The following is a 24,251-nucleotide window of genomic DNA, read 5'->3' as shown; positions in this document are numbered from 1 at the left end:
CAAATATCTAGGTACATTTTTTTCCTGATCAATGTGTTCCATTAGAGAATATCAAATGCGAATACTAATGTGTTCCATTAGAAAACTCACAAAAGTTTGTCCCAAACCACCTATAACATGTTTGCATAAATCACAAGCATCCATAGGATTTTGCATGTTTACAAGTAAGGAATATAAGCACAAATGTCAAGCATCTACCTCCACACAATCTCCAATTTGTGAATTTAAAGCTAGGAAAACACATAAATTAAAACAAGTCCATGCAAATCATTTCATAGTTGATTTTTTAAACTGGCAGTTGCTTGATTTCCCTTCTACATTTGCTCAGAAACTGGACCTCAATTGCTTCATCTACCAGGGTTTTCCCCCTTACTTTCAGCTAGTTTTGCAAGCTCGGGGGGTCATTATCTTCATGTGGTAACGATCACATCAGCTTCCCTAGGCACGTCGCAGCAGTGTGATCGATTGATTCACAAATGCTGCACTTGTTCTTTTTCTTAGGGTGTAGTTCTAGGGCTGATTTGAAGCGCCTGCTGCGGCTGCGCCCTTTTGTGACTGAACGAGGTGGATCCATAGGAGCAGGGGGGCAGGAGGTTGGTTTGAAGTACTTGGGGCATTAGGGTTTGATGCTTCCCTAGCACGAGCCGCTTCTCGGGCTGCCTTTAGCCTCTTCTTCCTCAGTTTATTCAGCTTAGTAACCTCAGTATCTCCTGCTTTCATGTGCTTCCTAACTGCAGCGGCTACCTCATCACTAGTCATTGCCTTCTTGGCTAGCTTTGCAAAATCCATTGTCAGAGTCACTTGCCGAACTTGGTTCTCTGACTCAGCGGACAAGTCATGCGGAGGGCCCTCGTTAGTTGGCGGTGGTGCACTTGGCACTGCATCTTCCGTCCAGCGGCGCTTGATGTAGTGTTCATGTATCTCATTAACGCCAAGGTGTATGAAGATTTTCAAGACATGGCAACAAAGCATGCCATCCCTATGCCACTTGCAACATTCGCAATCGTAGATAGCTGGCTCTGGTCTCACTGTGACTAGGTACTTCCTCGAGCCATACCCTAGAACTTCTTCTGTATTGGGCTCAAGGTAATAGAAGTTGATTCTAGCAGGACGCACATCGTACTGGCCAATCATCTGAAACTCAGTTCTAAATTTCACATAGATGTCCCTAGTGTATGCTTTGTAGGCATGCCTCTCAATGGGGAAACGCGGCCATCTTTGTCCTTCTAGATTCTTTGTCCGGTAGTCGTTCCCGCCCTCCCTCACGAGTATGTGTACCTGAATCTTCTCATATTGCTTGACGAAGTTGAGAATTGACTTGTGTGGGTTCACATAGTGCTTCAACACAGCATTGAACCCTTCGTTGCGTTGCGTTGACTGAAGGAAAGGGAAGAACCTGAATTTGAAGTAACACGGCACCCATGTAGCCTGATATTCATAGAGTTTCTCAAAGTGACCATGCATAAGACCTTCATATTTCAATTGAAGTGCAACCCATTTCCTTTCAAACTCAGTCGGGGTGAAACTGAAGTCAATGCATTCATTGAAGTCTTTTACCAAATCCGGGTTCCTGGCCAACACAGGGCCAAGCTTCTCTTGTGCTTTCTTCATTATATGCCAACGGCAGCAACGGTGAATCGTTGCTGGGAACTTCCTCTTGATAGATTGTGCCATAGCAACATCTTGGTCCGTGATGATGTTGTCCGAAGCCAAACCATCCATTGCTTCTAGGAAAGCATCAAACAACCAGTCATAACTTGAGGCTAGTTCCTGCCGAACAAATCCACACCCGAGCATTATTGACTGCCCATGTCTGTTGATTCCAATGAAGGGGGCAAACGGCATATTGTACATGTTCGTGAGATAAGTTGCATCAAATGACACGCAATCATGATAAGCCTCCGTGTATGCTTTCCGTGCTGCACCATCCACCCAAAACAAGTTTTCTGTCCTGCCTTCCGCATCTGTCTTGCATTTAAAGAAAAATCCTAGGTCATTTTCCATCACCTTGCAAAAGTAGTTTAGTGTTTCTTCAATGTCAATGTCTTTAGTTGGGGCGTTGAGCTTCGAACAGTGGTTATGGATGGCTTTAGCTGTGTACGGAACAATCAACTCCGAGCCGAAGTATGATGACATTAACATCATCATCTTTCCTGCCATAAAAAACAGAAACTTGTGTTTTTCAGGACTAACTAACCACAATGCAGTGGGCAACATGTTTTTTATAGATAACATAAAGTAACAATTACGCATAAGCAGAACAAGAACCAAGCCTGTATCCCACCAAGTTTTTTTCTGATGGGTGATGTCTTTTTTTTATTTGCAGAGTTGCACGGAAAATGAACATAGTTGCCTCAGTTTACTGTTCAAGTTGCCAGTTTTTCTCCCTGGTCAGGGTTGCCCATGAATCCTAAGCAGCTTATACTAGGATAGGAAACAAACCCAGGTAGTTGAGGTAGGAATAGGCAACACCAAGGTTTTTCTGTTTTGGGTCATGTTTTTTTAATTACCAGAGTTGCACAAAAAATGAACATTTGCATAAAAACGAACATAGTTGGCTCAGGTTAAGGCACTTGATGCAGGAATAAGTAACAGTTCTGTGGTAAAAAGACTTAACGCAATGTGAGCTGTACCTGCTATCAAGTTGCAGTCGTTTAGGTGAGTCAGTAATTTTTTTATTCCGGCGGGATTCCTTGGTGAGAACGGAGGTATTTCGAAAGCGATGGCTTCTCAATCAGTGGATGGTTGTGATCTGCAATAAAAGTGATAACCTCCCATCTGTCATCTTTAAGCTTCACCGCCATCTTAGCACGACATTTTGTTTGCTTCACAGTTTCTCGTTTCCTCTTCTTCTTGAAAGTGCGTTCCTCGACATCCTCTTCAACATCTTGTTCAGGTGAGCTTGGACATGTAGTGTTTTTGCTCGACGAGGGAACATCCGGGATCCCAACCCTCTCTACTACTTTGCGGAACTTGTTACAGCAGAATTGCTGTTTTTCCACCACACCTGTGTAGGACGACCTGTAAGACGTATTTGACTTTATTGAAAAGCCCTTCATCAAAGCGTAGCGATTGTAGTGTTCCCTCGCATCCTCTAATGTGTCGAAGCGCATGCCAACATAAGGTTGTTGTGGCTGTGATCCAACTTCTTCTTCTTCCAACTCATGTGCCTCATGAACTAAAGCATTAGCAGGAGCAACCATAGGTGGGGGAGTGGCAACACAATTGTTCGGGACATGAGTAGTGTTAGAGCCAACGTTGGAGTCAGGAGACTCACCAACCTCCTCCTCCAAATGTTGATGCTCCTGTTCATCCCCTGCATGCAAGAAGGGTGCGCCCAACTCGACTGAAATGTTGATGGACTCTACGTCAAGTGATGGTTCATTCAGATCAATCATCATGAACAATCAACCTGCAACAAATTGTGTGTTAGCCCACCACAAAAGCATGCATGACCTTTTTTGAACAAACTAGTTGTAGAATATAAAGCAGCAACTATAATTACTTGTTTGCGCAACTATAAAGTTAAACAGAGGCAATTCATATCTTCTTTTTTCTCAAAAGTTTCCTATTTCTTCTTGTTTCTTACATGTGTTATGTTTCTGCCAGTATGACACACATATACAGCAGCAAAGATTTGTTTCTACACGACATGCGCTGATTCATTTGTGCCTTTTTTCAGCGGCAGATTACAACTTTTGATGATGAGAAACAATGTGCATATCTGAAGGAGAGCTTACCAGGAGCAGGAGGCCTATCATTTGGTGTAGTTTATGTCTTTTTTATTTTTTTAGTGAGACCATATGGAATGTAGCAAAGTATCTTAGTGTGGGATTGTTTGAACCTGTTTATGACGCGTCCTTTGTTTTGTGCGTTTGTCGTTTGTGTCTTCTTTTTAGCGAGAACCATACTGATATGGCAAAAGTTGTGTGTTAACACATGCAAGTTAATACTTTCTACCTCTTTTATAACTTGACTTTTTATGTTTCCTGATAGTTCATGCTTTAATGCACAGGGAAGTTGCATGTGTTTTAGTACTAGAGTTGCCATGTTCTCACATCTGGTAGAGATAACTCTAGAATTTCTGAACAGATACGGTTGCACAGCTCTTTTTTTCCCAGAGTTGCTTCAAAAATGAACATAGTTGCTTCAGTTAACTGTTCGAGTTGTCAGGTTACTTTCCTGATCAGGGTTGCTCATGAACCCCAAGCACCTTATACTAGGATAGGAAAGAAAGCCAAGCAGATTTCAATGCATACAATATAGAGAAATTATGTTTTGGTGTTGCAATGCACCTGCAAAACTGTGCAATGGTCCTGCATTTTCTTTCCCACTAGAGTTGCCCTATTTTTGTACTGGTGTTGCTTTTTCGTATCACAATAGTTGCTCAAGATGCATGCCATACATAGAGTTGGCTCAAAGCGGTCTACAAGTTGCTTTTTCACCATATCAAAAGAACGAACTAAAAACTGGACTAGTTGATGTTCAAGCAGGGAAGAGAGAGGAGTCGGGTGGAAGTGGTGCTTACCTTGGGGGGGGGGGGTAGGTCTGGTTTTTTTCTCTCCAGATCTGATTTTTGGAGCAAGGAGGAGAAAACGGAACCGTGCATCGATTTTGTTCTTCAAGACGCCATAGATGGGGCAGATCTTGTTTAGAGGAGGAAAGGCAGGAGCAAGGAGGAAGAAGGGGACCCGTGCGTAGGCTTGTCCTTCAAGGAAAAGGGAGGAGGGGGTTGCGTGAGGCGTCCGCAAGGGGAGCGCGGCGCGGGGGTGCATGGAGGGGGTGGGGACCGAAGCCTGGGGACGACGGGTGCGGGGAAGCGAGGGCCGGGGGAGGACCAGGTGTGATCGGGGCGCGTGCGCGATCCATCCGTGATTCACGCGGGCTTGGTTTGGTCGGTTTCGCGCGCGCGGAGCTGCTTTCCGTTTTTGGCCGTCTGGTCACGCGCGCGGGCGGTTCCTTCCTTTTCTGGGAGAGCGCTCGGGGCTGCGATCGGGCGCCCGTGCACCCGTGAGCCACGTCTTTTTTTAATCGGTCAGCGAGCGGGCTGTCCGTCCGGACATTTGAGACGAGAAGCACACCGATTTGAGGCGTAATATGCTCTTACATATCTCAACACATCTCTTGGCCAATTCCGGGCAGAGGGATAGGCCCCGCCGGGTCGACAGGAGATAGCGACGGAGGACCGGCCGGGAACTCCACCGCAGGCGTGCTACGCGCGGAGCGTTGTTTAATGAACACATATGGTTGCGGAAGTACTTCGCGGACGACGTTTTGCTGAACGACACATGCACGACAGCTAATCCCACCGCATGCTGCTGTCTAGACTATCAAATGTATGGTTGTCACCACGCAAGCATGAACATATCTACCCGCTCACGAACCCCGACGACGATCCCTCCTCCCGTGGCCGCACGTCAGTGACACGAGGCCCCGTCAGAGAGCCAGATCCCGCACCGAGAGTTTCTCAGTCACGCATCGCTATCGGAATCTGGACCTTTTCCACGTCACGGCCAGCTACGGGAGAGCCAGCCGCCATTGGCATTGGCACCACTCCACTCCACCACCACCAGACCCGTGCCAATCCCACACTCCAGTCTCCTTCTCATCCATCTAACCACCCCTGAGCTAATCCAGCTCCGTCTCCCTCGCTCTTCGGTTGTAGAGTACCACAGCTCAGGCCATGGCCTCCTCGCTGCTTCGCCGCGCGGCCGCCGGCCGCGGGCGGTGTCCGTCGCCGGCGGAGGCGCTGCGGAGGCTGGTGTCCTCGGAGGCGGCGCCGGAGCAGGCCCTACCGCGGCCTCTGCCGGAGATGCCGCCGTTCGACCACCGGCCGAGCCCGTACGCCGGGATGGGCGGCGCCGAGATCCTCGAGAAGCGGAAGAAGTTCCTTGGCCCCTCCCTCTTCTACTACTACCAGAAGCCGGTACTTTCATAACTCGTATGCATATTCTTCTGTTGCTTCGTCGCGGCGATTGCATAGAAAAAGACGAGATTTGTGCCTTCGCGTGCTCGAAACCAATCCTCTTAATTAGTAGGAGGGTAAATAAATTTTGATGTAGGAGATGATGTATGAACTGCATCAATCATCATGTAAGATTGGGTTCGATATTTTGCCACTCCTATCACTGTCTCGCTCACACGCTGCCCCTCCCGGACCCACATGTCAGTGAAACATCAGGTGACACATTTTATTTTTTGAAGGCATCGATATCAAGTGATACCTACTAAAACGCCAAATAAGTATCGGTGCCAAATTTCCAAAGGCCCCGATCGAAGTCAATAGTACTATGTGTGAAATACTAGTGTACAAGATGTCTGAAGATATTTATGGCAGTATAAAATTAAAGTACCATCTTGATTCCGTTGTGATCTGTATTCGCAGCTCAACATCGTCGAAGGGAAGATGCAGTACCTGTACGACGAACAAGGCAAGAGATACCTCGATTGCTTCGGAGGCATCGTCACGGTGTCATGTGGCCATTGCCACCCTGATATTGTCAAGGCCGTGCAGGAGCAGACCAAGTTGCTTCAGCACACCACCACCATATACTTGCATCATGCCATCGTCGAGTTTGCCGAGGCGCTTGCCTCCAAGATGCCAGGCAATCTCAAGGTAAAGAAATACTTCCTTCCTTCAGTGGCCCAGTGCTACTAGAAGTTACGACATGGATGGACTCGACAACGAGAAGGGAGTGTGAGTGTCTCATATTTTGGGATGGTATGCAGGTTGTGTACTTCGTCAATTCTGGGACCGAAGCGAATGAACTAGCAATGTTGATGGCTCGGCTGTACAGCGGGAATCTCGGTATGATTGCATTGAGAAATGGATACCACGGTGGGAGTGCTGGAACAATAGGTCTCACGGGTTTGCAGACGTGGAAGTACCCGATTCCTCAGGTGTGTGTCTGATTGTTAAGAGATACAAAATGACACAGATTTGCAGTGCAAGTCTTTTTTCCAGTTCAATCGATGTACTTGAAAAGATTGACCTATATATTGTTAGAATTTACATTTTAGCAATGCTAAAATTAACACTGAAGCTCAAAAGTATTTCGATATCTATTTTTTTGTCGGGGGTGCATTATGAGTTTCATCTCAGTTAGTTAATCCGCCCATGTAGTGTGAAAAATGAGGGGAGGGAACCTATAGTGCATTCTTGCACATTTTTTCAATATGACCATCTGTAGTTGTTTAAATTGTTTCTTACTTATGGGCCATTTATTTCTCATTCGCAGGGTGAGATTCATCATGTCATGAATCCGGATCCTTACCGTGGAGCTTTTGGGTCTGATGCTGCAGCTTATGCCAGGGAAGTCGAAGAACACATAAATTTTGGCAGTTCAGGAAGGGTTGGAGGTTTTATCGCAGAAACTTTCCAAGTATGACGAATTTAAAGTTGTACATTATACTGTAAAAAACTGATAATGTAGTTTTATCCAGCTTTTATTCAGATGTTTTTTTTCTTGTACGGGGGAATCCAGATGACCGAACTCATATATCAGTTTTCTCATTAATGAACATGATTGCAGGGTGTAGGAGGTACTATTGAACTAGCTCCTGGATACCTGAAGTCGGTCTATGATACTGTCCGGAAGGCGGGTGGTGTCTGTATAGCTGATGAAGTCCAAAGTGGTTTTGGCCGTACTGGAAGTAACTACTGGGGATTCCAGACGCAGGATGTCATCCCTGACATTGTAACGATGGCAAAGGTTCGTGGTAACAGGAAAAACTCTGCCTCGAAGGTTTCATTATGTTGACAGTATCAATCAATATTAATGATTTTTTTTCTTTATTTCTAGGGAATCGGCAACGGTCTACCACTCGGTGCAGTTGTAACAACTCCTGAGATTGCTAGCGTGATGGCTCAGAAGATCCAGTTCAACACATTTGGTGGGAACCCTGTCTGTTCTGCTGGTGGATTGGCTGTGCTCAAGGTTCTCGACAAGGAGAAACGGCAGGCGCATTGCGCAGATGTCGGCGCTCACTTGGTGGAACGTCTGAAATCTCTTCAGCAGAAGCATGAAAGTAAAATGTCCCATCTTTTGGTCCATTTGAAGTAACCATTTCGGTCAACTGTTTGATTTTGGATTCGAGTTAATCTAACCGATCGATGATTATCCATCCCTTCGCCTTGCTTCTGCTCAGTCATTGGAGATGTCAGAGGAAGGGGGCTGATGCTTGGGGTGGAGCTCGTCACTGACAGGACGGAGAAGACACCGGCCAAGGCTGAGACCGCTGTTCTGTTTGAGAAACTCAAGGGTAATAATTAGCCCACATTCCTTACCTCCATGATCTCAAAATGTTTTCTTCTACAACCCCCTAAAATAGTTCTCTTGTTCTACCAGATCTTGGTGTTCTAGTCGGCAAAGGCGGTCTCCACGGCAACGTCTTCAGGATAAAACCACCTATGTGCTTCTCCAAGGACGATGCAGGTCAGTAGCTCAGCTATCTCCACAAGATCCCCGTTACATTTCTGCATTGCTCGTAGAGACTGACTAACCGAGCTCTGGTTACTGCAGATTTCTTGGTGGACGCCATGGACTATGCGATGTCAGGGTTCTGAGGACCCTGAACGTTCTTGTGCCTGCCCCTGAACCGTCACCGGGCGGCTGCGCGGAGTGCATGGGGATGCCCTGGTGCTGGTAGCATGGTACGTGCCCATCGCTGGGCTGCGTCACTGCGTGTTTGCACACAAGGCATGTATATGTATGCTGCGTGCTCGGGTGACTATGTTTGTGACGGTGAAACGCAACCCCTACCCAGGGATGAATAAATGGAGGAAAGCATCAGAAATGCGCAATGTGCTGTCTGGCTTATCTGCTGTTTTTCTGTAGGGATATCTGAAATCCAATGGGTGTCGGAGTAAATAACCATGGGTAGCCTAGCCAACTCCCCCTGGCCCTTCTGAAAAAATTACGAGCTGATTCGGCCCTCAAGAATCCAAGACACAGGGCCGCCTTCCCCTTGCCGGCTGTCTCCAGGCCGACTATCGGAAGGCGGCCCGACTTCAGCCCTCATGAAGAGAAGCCGCGGGAGGGCCGGCTCCGAGAAGCCGGCCGCGAGAAGGCCGACTCCAAGAAGCCGGCTTCCATAAAGCGGTCAAGATCGTACCCTCGAAGTCTGCATCCACATAACGGCGATGTGACGGGGCGTGGCTACAGTGAAGCCTGCCACCTCCGAATACCGGAGCACGCCTGGCACAGTGCGCCGTACGGGTGGCCATGACCCGTCCGGCGCAGCACTATTGCCACGTTGACCCCGATGTCATCCACGACGGGCTACCAGTACGGCCCACGGGCGGTGGGCCCCTTCGGGCAGAGAGACACCCGAAGGCGGCCAGACCTCCCCCCGTCGGCCCAAGATAGAGCCGGCTCCCCACAGCCGGCTTGCCATCTCCCTCGAAGAAGACGCCCCATTAAGGAGACAAGACGCGGTGGGGCTACAGTGATCGCCCATCGGGCGGCGGCACTGTAGCCACGCCCACTTCGGCGAAGCCCTCGCCACCAAGATTGAGCAACAGTAACCAGCCGCCGACAAGGCCCTGACAGTGGGGCCTGCCTGTCGACCAAGGAGCCGGTAGCCAGCGGGACCCACTAGTCGGCGGGCTCCAGCAGCCGGCGCAGAAGCCGGAGAGCGTAGACACAGACTGCTGGGCCCCGCGCCCAGCCGGATTACCATTGTACCCCGGGGGGTAGGCCTATATAAACCCCCCGGGGCATCCATGCAAAGAGAGATCAATCCCTGCTAGTCTCAGACACCACATAGGGAGGAGAAGAGAGCAAGCCGTGCCCTTCTTCCTCCTCTCGCCAAACAGCTCAAGGAGTATCGTGTAGCTACTTGTTCATCTAGTGACCATGCGGAGACCCCGCAGAGCAGCAGTAGGGGTGTTATCTCCACGGAGAGCCCCAAAGCTGGGTAAGATTCGCCGGCGTGCATGTCTTCGCCTCATCCCGTTTCCAGGCACCGGCGACGTCTTACTGGCTCCCACAATGATAAGCTATCCGTTGGCATATGTCGCACCTACCACCCGACATTTGGCGCCCACCATGGGGCCAGGTGCACCGCCGTCCGGAGACCTGTTCTGGACGGGAACCCTCTTCCTCCCCCGCGAGCGTAGCCAGCCCGGCACGCCCGATGGCGCTTGCCACGACGTGCTACAAGGCGTCACCAACATCTGTGCGGTGAGCAGCCTCGCCGATCTCCTTGACAAGACTCTCATCTCTGACGAGCTCGCCTCCGACGCGGGCACCGACCACCTCGTCAACCTCCTCGGCCAGCTCCACGTCTCCGGCGAACCTGCCGTGGACTTGGAGTCGGTTGGCTCCACCGATCCGATGCCTGTCGACTCCGACACGTTCCCCACCAACGTCGCGATCTACAACGACCCGCTTCTTCGGGCCGATGGCTGCGACGCTATCACCACCGAGGTGATGGTCATCGGCCACGGCGGCGCTTCTGACGAGAGCGCCCACGACGCCCCGCATGTGGCGGTCCACGACTTGTCCATCCCCCTCCTAGCCGATGCCGACGCTGAAGCACTGGAAGCTCGCCGCCTTGCCCTCCTCGCGGAGGGCCGGAAGTTGGTTTCCATGAGACGCCTCGCTGAGGCCCACCGACGCGAGGCCGACCGCGCCGCCTTTGGCACGCCGCCCCCAGGTGGGCCTAGCCAGGCCGGCGTTGTCAAACAGCGCGGCGCTGTCATCGCAGATACGCTAGGACTCGACCGCCCAGTCTACGCTACTCCACTCGAGAACCTGCACGCTGCCCAGGCGGCCGTAGACGAGCTAGATGGACTGGGGGACGAAGAACTCCCCCGCCTGACCCGACGCATCCAGCAGCTGATCAATGCAGCCGCGCAGCGGCATGAAGCCGATGCCCGCGCGGAAAGCCCTCCCCCATGCCGAGATCACGGCGCGACGTCCCGGACGCCGACTACGGGTAAAACCCGCGCGCGGCGCGAGAAAGACCCGGCTGCCAACCGAAACCGAACCCGAATCTCCATCGAGCGAGACGCAGAAGGCCACCCCCGAGCCGTGGAGTGGCGGGGCAACCTGCCTCTGCCCCGGCCCCGTGGAGAGAGATATCCCACCCCGCCGCCTGTTGCGCATCCGACTCTCAGCGGCCGGCTAGGTCGCCGCGAAGGAGTCGGCGAGAACGACGCCCGCCATCAGATCGACCGCCTGGCGCGATCCCTGGCGCTAGAAGAAGAAGACGATGTCGGCCCGCCTTGCTTTGGCCCCCGCATCCGCGATGAACCTTTCCCCAAAGGGTTCTCGCTCCCAAGAGACACGCCCAAGTATAACGGCTCCGTGAAGCCGGAAGATTGGTCGATCGACTACTCCATGGCGGTTAGCATAGCTAGCGGCAACAGGCGCGTTGCCGTGAAGTACGTGCCCCTCATGCTGCAGGGCACGACGCGGACCTGGCTCAACAGCCTCAAGCCATACAGCATCAACAGCTGGCTAGACTTCACAGAAGCCTTCGTCCGCAACTTCACCAGCACCTACAAGCGGGCTCCCAAGCCCAGACAGCTCTCCTTATGCGTACAAGGCCCCGCCGAGTCCACTCGCGACTACCTCACGCGTTGGGCCGAGCTCCGCAACTCTTGCGAAGGGGTGCACGAGGTGCAAGCCATATAATACTTCACTGCCGGGTGCCGAGAAGGCACCCTCCTCAAGCACAAGCTCCTCTGCGATGAGCCGACTACCCTCGATGAGCTTCTGATCATAGCGGACAAGTACGCCACCGCCGACTCCTCGATGAAGACCGAACTCCGGGTAGACGCGTCCGGAAAGGTACTCAACCCGGCGCCCAAGACGCCGGCTGGGGACTCCGGCCGACGCCCACACCAAAACGACCACAAGCGCAAGGGCCCGGTGCCGCCCTCCACCAGTCGGCAGGTGGCCACAGTCGAAGACTAGCAGCCCGAAGCGCGCCCACACCCAAGAAGAAGAGGGGCGGCAAGCCGGCTTGGCAGCCGGCCTTCTCCTACGAGCAGACTCTCGATGCCCCGTGCAAGTTCCACAGCGGCGCGAAGCCGTCCAACCACACGACCCGGAAGTGCCACTGGCTCACCCGAATCTCTAAAGGTGAAGGGCTCACACCGCCTCCGCCTGCCGGTCCGCCGCCGCCGGCCGCTCGGCCCGCAGTCGGAGCCGTGCACGATGAGTTCCCCGACGAGCATGCCGCCTATATCATCTTTACAAGTCATCCCGAAGACCGGCGCAGCAAACGCCGAGAGCACCAAGAAGTCAGCATGGTTGCTGCCAACCCCGCCGAGCACATGCACTGGTCAGAAAAACCTATCAGCTGGAGCCGGATCGACCACCCAGAGGTGATGCCATCTCCCGGCTCTTATGCGTTGGTTTTGGATGCCACCCTTGCAACGGATAGACGCGCTGCCCGATTCTCCCGCGTGCTGATAGACGGCGGGAGCAGCATCAACATCCTGTACCGTGACACCATGGAGAAGCTGAATGTCAAGACGAAGCAACTCATGCCTACTCGGACTGTGTTCCATGGCATCGTACCTGGCCTGTCCTGCGCCCCCATTGGCAAGATCAAGATTGATGTACTTTTTGGGGACAAGGAGCATTTCCGCCGGGAAGCGATCTGGTTTGAAGTGGTGGACCTGGAGAGCCCTTACCATGCATTGCTTGGCCGACCTGCCTTGGCCAAGTTCATGGCAGTTCCCCACTATGCATACCTCAAGATGAAGATACCGAGCACCAAAGGCGTCATCACCATAGCCGGCGATTACAAGAAGTCCTCTGAGTGCTCAGCAGCCAGCAGTCGGCTGGCCGAGTCCCTTGTGATTGCCGAAGAAAAGAAGATGTTGGACCGAGTCGTGGCCATGGCCGGCAAGCAGTCGGCCTTGTCCCCCGATCCCAAGGAGCATGATGCTCAAGGATCTTTCCAGCCGGCCAAGGAGACGAAGAAGATACCTCTTGACCCCGAGCACCCAGAGAGGTTTGCCGTCATCGGGGCAAACCTAAACAACAAATAGGAAGGCAAGCTCTCTGATTTCCTCCGTGAGAATCGGGACATCTTTGCATGGTCCCCCAAGGACATGCCGGGCGTTCCGAAGGAATTCGCCGAGCACAAACTACACGTCCGAGAAGACACAAAGCCAGTCAAACAACCCCTCCGCCGACTGTCGGAGGAGAAACGTAGGATTGTGGGAGAGGAGATAGCCCGGCTTCTGGCAGTCGGCTTCATTATGGAAGTTTTCTTTCCAGAGTGGCTCGCCAACCCGGTCCTCATGCTAAAGAAGAACAACAAGTGGCGCATGTGTATAGACTACACGAGCCTCAACAAGGCCTGCCCCAAAGATCCCTTTGCCCTGCCAAGGATTGACCAAGTGATAGACTCCACGGCCGAATGCGAGCTGTTGAGTTTCTTGGATGCTTACTCAGGGTATCACCAGATAAAGTTAGATCCGGCAGACCGCTTGAAGACCGCATTCATCACGCCATTCGGAGCCTTCTACTACCTGACTATGACATTCGGCTTGAGAAATGCCGGTGCCACTTTTCAGCGTTGCATGCAGAAGTGCCTCCTCAAGCACCTCGGCAGAAATGCCCACGTCTACGTAGATGACATTGTGGTGAAGACGGAGAAGCGCGGCACCTTGCTGGAAGACCTCAAGGAAACATTTGAGAACCTACGCCGGTTCCAAATCAAGCTTAACCCCGAGAAATGCATGTTCGGAGTGCCAGCCGGCCAGCTCCTAGGCTTCCTGGTCTCCGAACGCGGCATCGAATGCAACCAAGTAAAGATCAAGGCCATTGAGAGAATGGCGATTCTCACCAAACTTCGAGACGTCCAGAAGTTTACCGGATGCTTGGACTCCCTGAACCGCTTCATCAGCCGGCTCGGAGAGAAAGCTCTTCCCCTCTACCGCCTCATGAAGAAGACCAACCACTTCGAGTGGAATGACCAAGCCGATCAAGCTTTTCATGAGCTGAAGAAGATGCTGGCCACGCCGCCTGTCCTGGCGGCACCGACTGAGAAAGAGCCCATGCTCCTCTACATTGCCGCAACCAGCCGGGTGGTCAGCATCGTCATCATAGTCCAATGCCCAAAAGAAGGCCGAGCCCAGCCGGTCCAGAGGCCGGTGTACTATTTGAGCGAGGTGCTGTCTACCTCGAAGCAGAACTACCCGCACTACCAGAAGATGTGCTACGGCGTGTACTTCGCCGCCAAGAAGCTGAAGCCCTACTTCCAAGAGCATCCCATCACGGTTGTATGCACCGCCCCGCTGGCCGAGATCATAGGCAGCCGGGATGCATCCGGCCGGGTGGCGAAATGGGCCATCGAGCTGGCCCCCTATACGATCTTCTACCAGCCTCGCACTGCCATCAAGTCCCAAGCATTGGCCGACTTCCTCGTCGACTGGGCCGAGACCCAGTACCTACCGCCGGCTCCCGACTCCACTCATTGGCGCATGCACTTCGATGGGTCCAAGATGCGCACCGGCTTGGGAGCCGGCGTCATCCTCACCTCTCCCAAAGGCGACAAGCTCAGATACACGCTGCAAATTCACTTTGCCGCCTCCAACAACGTGGCCGAGTACGAGGCGCTCATACACGGGCTCCGGCTTGCCAAAGAACTCGGCATTCGCCAGATCCTATGTTATGGCGACTCGGACTTGGTGGTCCAGCAATCATCCGGCGATTGGGATGCCAAGGACGCAAATATGGCAAGCTATCGCTTCCTTGTTCAGCAGATCAGTGGGTATTTTGAAAGATGCGAGTTCCTCCACGTACCACGAGCCGACAACGAGCCAGCTGATGCCCTGGCTCGAATAGGCTCCACTCGGCAAGCAATACCAACTGGTGTCTCTCTACAACGCCTCCTCAAGCCGTCTATCAAGCCGTCTCCATAGTCCGATTCCATCTTCGTGCCGCCTGACCCCGACGCAGCTGGCTCGAAGAACCAAGCATGTGACCTGGGGACTTTGATAGTCGGCCAGGGGGTATCAACAGGCGGCTCGGGGACTTCCATAGTTACGCCCGACCCGGGGACTGCCTCACCCGGCTCGGGGACTGCGGTAGTCGGCCCGGAGACTACACCAACACAACAGGCGGCGGTCGACTCCAGCATTTCACCGCCCAGCCCGCCCGCCCTGGTCGTAGTAGCCGTTTTGGCAATAGAAGAAGTCGCAGCTCCGCCATGGGCTCAATCCATCCTCAACTTCCTAATAAACCAAGATCTGCCGGCTGACGAAGTAGAGGCAAGACAAGTCCAACGCCGAGCCGGAGCATACACAATCGTCAACAGAGAACTCGTCAAGCGCAGTGTCACTAGAGTCCTCCAGCGATGTGTTGAGCAAGAGAAGGGCATTGCAATCCTCAAAGACATCCACCAAGGAGAATGCGGCCACCATGCGGCCTCAAGATCACTCGTCGCCAAAGCCTTCCGCCATGGTTTCTTTTGGCCGACTGCTTTGGATGACGCCAAGGAGTTAGTTAAACATTGCAAAGGGTGCCAACTCTTCAGCTCCAAGCAACACATGCCAGCTTTAGCACTCAAGACCATTCCCCTCACTTGGCCCTTCGCCGTTTGGGGACTGGACATGGTGGGCCCATTCAAGACGGCGCGCGGCGGAATGACACATCTGCTTGTTGCCGTGGGCAAATTCACCAAATGGATTGAGGCAAAGCCGATCAAGAAGCTGAATGGGCCGACTGCCATGACATTTATCACAGATATAACAACTCGGTACGGCATGCCACATATCATCATCACCGACAATGGCACGAATTTCGCCAAGGGAGCCTTGGCACATTTCTGCGCGATGCAAGGCATCCGGTTGGACCTAGCGTCCGTCGCCCACCCGCAGTCAAATGGCTAGGTCGAGCGAGCCAATGGCCTCATCCTTTCCGGCATCAAGCCCCGACTGATCGTACCACTGGAGCGTTCAGCCGGCTGTTGGCTCGATGAGTTGCCGGCTGTCCTCTGGAGTCTGCGCACTACACCAAACAAGTCAACCGGCTTCACTCCTTTCTTCCTCGTATATGGTGCCGAGGCGGTCATCCCAACTGACACCGAGTTCGACTTGCCTCGGGTAACCATGTACACGGAAGCCGAGGCCAAGGAAGCACGAGAAGACGGCGTCGACCTGCTAGAAGAAGGCCGGCTATTAGCCCTCATCCGGTCCGCCATCTATCAGCAGGGCCTGCGCCGCTACCACAGCCGGAAGGTCAAGCCAAGATCCTTCCAAGAGGGTGATCGTGTGCTCCGGCTGATCCAGCGAACAACCGTCCAGCTCAAGCTCTCGGCCCCTTGGGAGGGCCCCTTCATCATCAGCAGAGCCTTAGGCAATGACTCCTACTACCTGATCGACGCGCAGAAGCCGAAGGCACGAAAGAGAGTCGACTCCGGCAAGGAGTCGGAACGACCATTGAACGCCAACCTCCTCCGAAGGTTTTACAGTTGAAATGCAGTATGTATCACGCTAACTTTTGTACTAAGTACGAGACAATAGGCCCCCCGAGGAGAGCTCGGGGACTGCCATCTTTTGTCTATGAATGAAAAGTATCATGCTTATGGCCTTGTCATTGCATTCACTTTTTTCCGTCCGGCACCGGGTTCGACTAGTCGGCCCGGGGACTGGCCGCCTGGAGTTATATTAGAAGTCCTACCCGCAGTCAGACAAGTAGTGTGCCGGCTCCCAAGCCTTCTCTTGCCAAAAGTCGCAGTTCAAAGAACCGGCTATCCGGCTGGCAAGAGTTAAGGGCAGGAACGGGTGCCCACACGAAAAACGGCTAGGGACTAACGAACTAATATAACAAAAGCCGGTTTTTCTCCCACCGCCGACCGGCTATCAGAGTAGCCGGCCGGCCGGCTTCCATTCACCTCGCTCCAATCTAAGAAAGCTTGAGTACTTGCCTTCCCAGAAGGGGAAGACGGCAAAGGAAACAGCCTAAGGATAAAAAGCATACATGAATGGAAACCAAACACGCAATAATATTTACATAAAAGACCTTCAAAAGGCCAGCATTCAACATAGTTCGAATACACCCCCAGTGGGTGGAACTGCGCAAGTTTAATAAAGTTGTTCAAAAGGCAACAAGCAGGTAAAAACAAGGACGACAGACTAAGCCAAGGGAGCGACTGGCGAGTCGGGCAGGTTGGTGGAGACGGCAGTGCCGGCTGGAGGAGTGGCCGGCTGACGAACCTCGGCATGATCACCGCCTCCCGCAGAGGGCGCGCTAGCACGCGCCTTGTTGCCGGAGGCACGATCAGGCTGAGGTTGGCTGTCTGCTTCACCAGTCGGCTCAACATCTTCGCCGTCCTCTCCTTCGTCGTCTTCGCCTTCATCACTGGAGGCGATCTCCTCTGCCGAGTCTTCACCCGCTGCCGGATCCAGCCCGAACCACTCCTCCGGCTGGGCAACGCCGTCGTCATTGATCTCAGGAGCGAAGACGCTGATGTCAGTACACTCGGCGATCGTCGAAGCGCGCTGAGCGATAGCCGGCCGCACCTCCTCCAACTCTTCATTGGCCTCCAGCCGCCAGGTGCACAGCTGGTCCAGGTTTAGCCCCGGATACCAGGCTCGGACGAACTCCAGCGCCCGCCCAGCTCCAAGCCGGGCTGCCGACGCCTTCCAGGCCTCGAAGCGGCCAACCGCCACCTCCAGCCAGTCGGAAGTCCGACTCGGGGTGCGGGGAATCGTCTCGCTTGGCCAGAGGGCGGCCAACACCTGCGCCCCGGCACGCTGGAGGCGGCGGAGCATACGGTGAGCCGGCTGCAGCCGGGCTTGGACCGCCAAGAGCTGCTCCTCAAGCGTCCGGCTCGCGTCCGGCGCGATTTCAGCCCCCGCCTACCGGCGTACCTCGCGATGGGCCTCGATGGATTGGGTGGCGAAGACGGAGTAGCCGGGAAAGTAGTCTGCACAGAGAATAAAAATCAGCACAAGTCAGAACACAAATCATGGATCAAAGGGCAAGCATGGAGTGAAGAAGGCAGCTTACCATCGATCAGATCCTCGATACGGCTGAAGCCCTCGCTCAGCGCCTGCTTCGCTTCAGCCCAGCCCGCCGCTTCGATCTCGAACTCGGCCTTCAGGGCGTCCTCGTTGTCCTGCGCCTTCTTCAGGGCCGCCTTGTGGCTCTCCTCCTGGTCGGCCAACTTCTTGACCAGGCGGTCACGCTCCAGGACCAAGGCACTGTACTCGGCTTCCTTGGCGCAAAGGGCGGCCTGGGCCCTGCTGAGCTGCTCCCTCAAGTCGGCATTGGCTCCTACAAGCATGAAGACAAAGGAAAATTTAATAAGGGGAAGTCATCAAGGAAGATCCGACCCGGCTGCTCAGCAGTCGGCCCGAATCTCGGGGACTACACCCAGTGGGTGCGCTGACGCACCCCCACAGGAGATGAACGAGACAAACACGCACTCCGGCTGCTGGCCAGGTCCTCAGTTCTCCGTCCCAGCTCCTGAGCCTAGGAGTTGAAGGCGGCTGCGCGAAGGTTATGATACTCCTGGAAGATTATACAGGAGGCAAGGATAAGTTAAGTTGTCAGAACCTAGTAAGTTCCAAGCCGCCTGCGCAGCAGCCGGCTTGGAACTCGGGGACTACACCTAGTGGGTGCGCTGACGCGCCCCCACGGAAGAAATCGAAAGAGCAAAATAACCAAGGACAGAAGACTCACCCGGATGACGGCCCGTGTCGAGAGAAACTCTTGAGTGTATCGCTGCAGCGAGGCGGCCTGAGCTTGAAGTCGGTTCCGGACCTCCTGGGCCGCCGCGTTCAGCTCGCCCGTCCCCTCGCTGGGAGTCCACTCGGACGTGCTGACGCTGGCCGCCTCCAGGGCCTCCGCCGTCTAGCTGGCGCTCGCTGCTCGGTGCGGTTCCAGCGCAGAGGCGCCACCCCCTGCGCGCCGGCGCAATGCCGACTGCACCTCGAGGCCGGCCCCTGCCGCCGGCTCGCCCCTGGACGACTGCTCTGGCGCCGCAGCTGATTGGCCGCTTTGGCCTGCTCCAGTCGGCGCCGTCTGCGACGCCCCCTCCACGAAGATCACGGGTTCCTCCCGCCTCTCCATCACCAGCGGGCCTTGGTCGACCTCCTCCGACGGGGGCATGGGAACGTCGGGGGCCATGGAGCGGAGGGGAACAACGAGCAGCGGAGGCCGGTTGTGCGAGGCCTCCGCCTCCGTCTCCGCGGCTGCCGCCTTCGCCCAGGCCTTGGCCGCCGCGTCGGCCTGCTCCTTCGTTGCCTGGGCGGTCCTTCGCTCCGCCGCCTCCCGCTCCTCCCGTGCCTCCCGCGCGTTCCGCTCCGTGGCCTCCTTAAGGTCGACGCGGGGATCCACGCGGCGGGAGCTTGAGGACCCTCCAGTCGGCCCGACTACGGAGCCGCCAGGACCTCGCTCGAGAGAAAGCGGCGCCCTGTCCGACAAGAAAAGAAATGTTTAGAAGAGTTTTGGACGAAGAAGACAAAAAAAATATATACGCAAGACATTCGATGACTTACGCAGAGATCGCCTGCGGCTGCTTCACCGCCTTGCGGAAGCGGGCCGCCTTCGCGGCCACCTCATCCCGCTTGGTCGCCGCCGTGGAGGCCTTGGATTTTTTCGGCCAGCTGCCGAAGAAGGTCGACGCGGCCCGGCGCTTCTGCGCGCCGCCGCGGGCAGCCGGCACGGCAACGAGCCCGCGCCTTGATGATCAGGCGCCGGCTGGCGGTGCGGGGCGACTTCGACCTCGTCGTCATCCGGCCAGTCCTCCAAGCTGGCCCCGAGTCCCGCGCCTCCGGCCTCGTCGCCTTCCCCCACGATGGCGTCTTCCATGGCGGCCGCTCCCAGGTCCGGATCATCGGCGTCATCCACCGTGCGGTCGGGGAGGAGCTGGCGCTCTACCCCCGCGGCCCCGGCTGTCGGCGGGAGAAGAGGGTTCTGCAAAAGACAAACCAATTGATCAAGAGTCGGCTATCATGAGGCCGGCTACAAAAAAGGAAGAAAAGGAGAAAGAACTTATGGCAGGCGAAGGGTTGGCGTGGGAATACGACTCCTTGCCGTATCGCCAATCCTCGGCGAGCTTGCAGTTGGAGATATAATTCACCATGTAAGACACCTCTGCGTGAGGCATCTCCCTAGTGCTCAGCCGGCACGGGTCGAAGCGGCCGGTCATTTGGCAGATCATGTGAGGCCGGTCTTGGAGCGGAAGAACCCGACGCTCCACGAAGGCGGCCACCAAGTCGGCTCCGGTCAGGCCCTCTGACTGGATCATCACCCGAAGCCGGGAGACGGCTGCGTTCCCGGCCTGAGACAGCGACCTGGCCCGGTAGCTCCACGAAGGCTGCCTCCCAGCCGGCGGGCCGGCTACGTAAGCCGGCAGGTTGACGTAGTCGCCTTGCTGGGCGACGTTCTTCACGTAGAAATAATACTTCTGCCAAAACTTCACCGACTGGATCAGCGGAATGGACGGGAACGGATTGTTCTCGCTCGCCCGCCTCATGGCAATGAAGGCTCCGCAGGGGGCGGGCACGCCCGCGACGACGGTGCCGAGCTTGCTTTGGAAGAACTCCCCCCAGAGCTCGAGCGTGGGGAGAACTCCAAGAAAACCTTCGCACAGGGTGACGAAGGCCGACAACAGTATCACCGCGTTGGGCGTGAGGTGATGCGGCTGGAGGTGGTAGAACTCGAGGAAGGCTCGAAGGAATCCGCTCACCGGGAGGCCGAAGCCGCGCAGGCAGTGCGAGCGGAAGATCACCCGCTCGCCCTCCTCCAGTGCCGGCGAAATCTCCCTCGCCGATGCTTGACGAACCCGCACAAGGTTCTCGCCGGGCAGACGCCGCATCCGGCGGAGGAACTCGATGTGGTCCTCGTGGACGTTGGAGCCATCCCACGAGCTCGACAGCGCCATGGGAGCGATGCGGCGGGGAGCAAGACGAAGCGATGGCGAAACGGCGCGGCAAAGGATTGCTACGGCGGGGAGCAAGACGAAGCGACGGTGGAACGGCGCGGCAAAGAGCTGCTGCGGCGAAGAGAAGAAGAAGGAGGGCGAGAAGGGGTGGAGTGAGGGAGAGCGCGCGAGCCTCTGCCGCTCCCCCTCCTCCTCCTACTTATAGACCGCGCGGCGAAGCCGAGGAGGCGCGGCGTGGGGGAACGTGGGGATCAACTGCGCCCACTCCCCCACGTCCCGCGATTATTGTGCCTTGATGGCAGAATAAAACCGCCACGGGAAGGCGAGCGGTCCATGTGGGCCGCAGAAGATCCACGCTCGGACCGAGGCCTGCGAGTGGTGGGCCCGGGCCTGCGGCGGCGTCCCGTCGTGCGTGTGCGTTGGCAGGATTTCCTCGCCACGTGGCCCGCGTTCCCGCCTACGAGAAACGGAGCTTTTCCGAAGATGGCGCACACGAGCAAAGCCGGCCCCTCGGGATAGGAAGCTGACCTAGCTTCTCGTCCCTTTGTCAGCCTCAAAGCTCGATCAGCTTCGGGGACTACTGTCGGAGTAAATAATCATGGGTAGCCTAGCCGGCTCCCCCTGGCCCTTCTGAAAAAATTACGAGCCAATTCGGCCCTCAAGAATCCAAGACACAAGGCCGCCTTCCCCTTGCCGGCTGTCTCCAGGCCGGCTATCGGAAGGCGGCCCGACTTCAACCCTCATGAAGAGAAGCCGCGGGAGGGCCGGCTCCGAGAAGCCGGCCGCGAGAAGGCCGACTCCAAGAAGCCAGCTCCCATAAAGCGGTCAAGATCGTACCCTCGAAGTCTGCATCCACATAACGGCGATGTGACGGGGCGTGGCTATAGTGAAGCCTGCCACCCCCGAATCCCGGAGCACGCCTGGCACAGTGCGCCGTACGGGTGGCCATGACCCGTCCGGCGCAGCACTGTTGCCAAGTTGACCCTGATGTCATCCACTACGGGCTACCAGTACGGCCCACGGGCGGTGGGCCCCTTCGGGCAGAGAGACACCCGAAGGCGGCTAGACCTCCCCCAGTTGGCCCAAGATAGAGCCGGCTCCCCACAGCCGGCTTGCCACCTCCCTCGAAGAAGATGCCCCATTAAGGAGACAAGACGCGGTGGGGCTACAGTGATCGCCCACCGGGCGGCGGCACTGTAGCCACGCCCACTTCGGCGAAGCCCTCGCCACCAAGATTGAGCAACAGTAACCAGCCGCCGACAAGGCCCTGACAGTGGGGCCTGCCTGTCGACCAAGGAGCCGGCAGCCGGCGGGACCCACTAGCCGGCAGGCCCCAGCAGCCGGCGCAGAAGCCGGAGAGCGTAGACACAGACGGCTAGGCCCCGCGCCCAGCTGGATTACCATGGTACCCCCGGGGGGTAGGCCTATATAAACCCCCCGGGGCATCCATGCAAAGAGAGATCAATCCCTGCTAGTCTCAGACACCACATAGGGAGGAGAAGAGAGCAAGCCGTGCCCTTCTTCCTCCTCTCGCCAAACAGCTCAAGGAGCACCGTGTAGCTACTTGTTCATCTAGTGACCATGCGGAGACCCCGCAGAGCAGCAGTAGGGGTGTTATCTCCACGGAGAGCCCCGAAGCTGGGTAAGATTCGCCGGCGTGCATGTCTTTGCCTCATCCTGTTTCCAGGCACCAACGACGTCTTACTAGCTCCCACAATGATAAGCCACCTGTTGGCATATGTCGCACCTACCACCCGACAATGGGCAAGGAAAATCTACCCTCCTTTTCAGAATAGGAAAACAATACACTGATCCAAACAGAAATACTAGATTGTAACAAGGATCGTTAACAGGGTCTTTTTGTTAAAATAATAATCGAATCTAGCCTTTTTTAACACAGTACAATCGGAGTCACTCACATACACTCACCCCATGAATGCATGCACACACACCCTATCCCTATGAGCATCTCTGAGAGATCGAGCCAACACATCATCTTGAGATTGATGAAGTCGCCACAATCTCCTTCCACTGAAGGCACATCGGCGGAAGGCTTGAAATAAATTCAGGAAAATGCAAGCCCCAGATGGGCAGGGGATCAGGGGATACCATTGTCCTCATAACGATCCAACCACATGTTGATTCGGTAACCGAATCTAGCTTATACATCTAGAAAATGGGGCAACTAGACCAACAGATGTAGAAACAACCTTAAATAAAGGGGAAATTGCAACCAAAACTCTCGAACTTAAAATTTTCACCAAAGCCATAGCATACCGTTGCACCACAATATCTTCTCCAATGGCAGACCTGTAGAGGACCAAAACCTCATTCAATCACTACAATAGTAGACCACCGTGAATGACGGAGATTACCAATCATGCCAAGCACTTCGGTGAGGGCATCGCCCTATCTAGGCACATAACCACTCTAGCATAGCCACACCAGGGGGGTGACCTTACTTGACAGGAGGGGTCGTTAATGAAGGCTGCCGCTGATATCCATGGAGCCACGTCGGCTCCTTGGCAACACCAAGCCAATCGACACCATGATGAGATTAGAGTGTGAGAACTTCTATTCGAGACGACACCACCATCATTGTTCAAATGATGTTACCAAAACACAAATAACGAAAAGACCCCCCCTCCCCCCCCACACACAAACAAGAGATGAGGATCCCCTCCCCTAGCCCCATAGCATCGAAGCCATAGTTGACACATATATGAGCGACTGTAGGATTTGGATAGATCATTAAAAGGATCATATCTTTATGGCTTAAAAGTGTTCTATGTGTTATTTTTTAGCTAAACTAACATATTATATTTATTTTTGAAAATGGTTACAACACCCGCTAAACAAAGACACTAGGGAAACCAAGGGGCTCACATTGGCTTTCATAGGGCGGTGCTCAAACGAAAATTTTGAAAACTATGACAAAAAACGTACAAATCTTCATAAATAGACATATTGGTTTCATGTGTTGTTTAGGACAAAGGATTTTCTTAATCATAGATGAAAATAAAGTTTTTTTAAAATGGAAATTAAAGTTCTTTTAGTAGAAGAAGAAAACTACACTTTTTTTAGGCTATAAGATTACACTTTTTTTTTTGAGACAATGGTTTTTTTTTGAGAAATTTTTGAGACTGATAAGATTACACTCTTTTTTGAGAATTAAATGGGCCCAGAAATGCGGATGGAATCCTAACTTTTTTTAAGCCCAATCAGACCTGGTTCTGGACCGCAATAGCCCAATCGACCAGTGTGATTCGGTACGGCCCACGGGTCTGACGGATGGATGCGCCCTAACTCGCAGATCGCACTTCGCAAGCCGCGCCGCCGCCGCTCCCCACGCTCGTCGGGCGCACGCCGTTCAGGCCACTCCACTCCCC

The 24,251-nt window shown here is 54.5% G+C and overlaps 1 protein-coding gene across 1 annotated transcript; it reads left to right on the top strand.

Moving 5' to 3' along the window:
• The first annotated feature begins 5,524 nt into the window (after positions 1-5,524).
• Positions 5,525-8,819, top strand: LOC123084763 (alanine--glyoxylate aminotransferase 2 homolog 1, mitochondrial). The gene is made up of 9 exons (XM_044506259.1): positions 5,525-5,926; positions 6,386-6,616; positions 6,730-6,900; positions 7,239-7,382; positions 7,533-7,712; positions 7,803-8,028; positions 8,149-8,262; positions 8,349-8,435; positions 8,523-8,819. The coding sequence occupies exons 1-9, from the start codon at positions 5,684-5,686 to the stop codon at positions 8,564-8,566; spliced, it is 1,440 nt and encodes a 479-aa protein (XP_044362194.1). The 5' UTR covers positions 5,525-5,683; the 3' UTR covers positions 8,567-8,819.
• The last annotated feature ends 15,432 nt before the right edge of the window (positions 8,820-24,251 follow it).

The sequence above is a fragment of the Triticum aestivum genome, chromosome 4A, assembly GCF_018294505.1.
Source record: "Triticum aestivum cultivar Chinese Spring chromosome 4A, IWGSC CS RefSeq v2.1, whole genome shotgun sequence".
In the NCBI taxonomy this organism is placed as follows: domain Eukaryota; kingdom Viridiplantae; phylum Streptophyta; class Magnoliopsida; order Poales; family Poaceae; genus Triticum; species Triticum aestivum.
The sequence above is the reverse complement of the archived record's forward strand: the minus strand, read 5'-3'. Positions and strand labels throughout refer to the sequence as shown.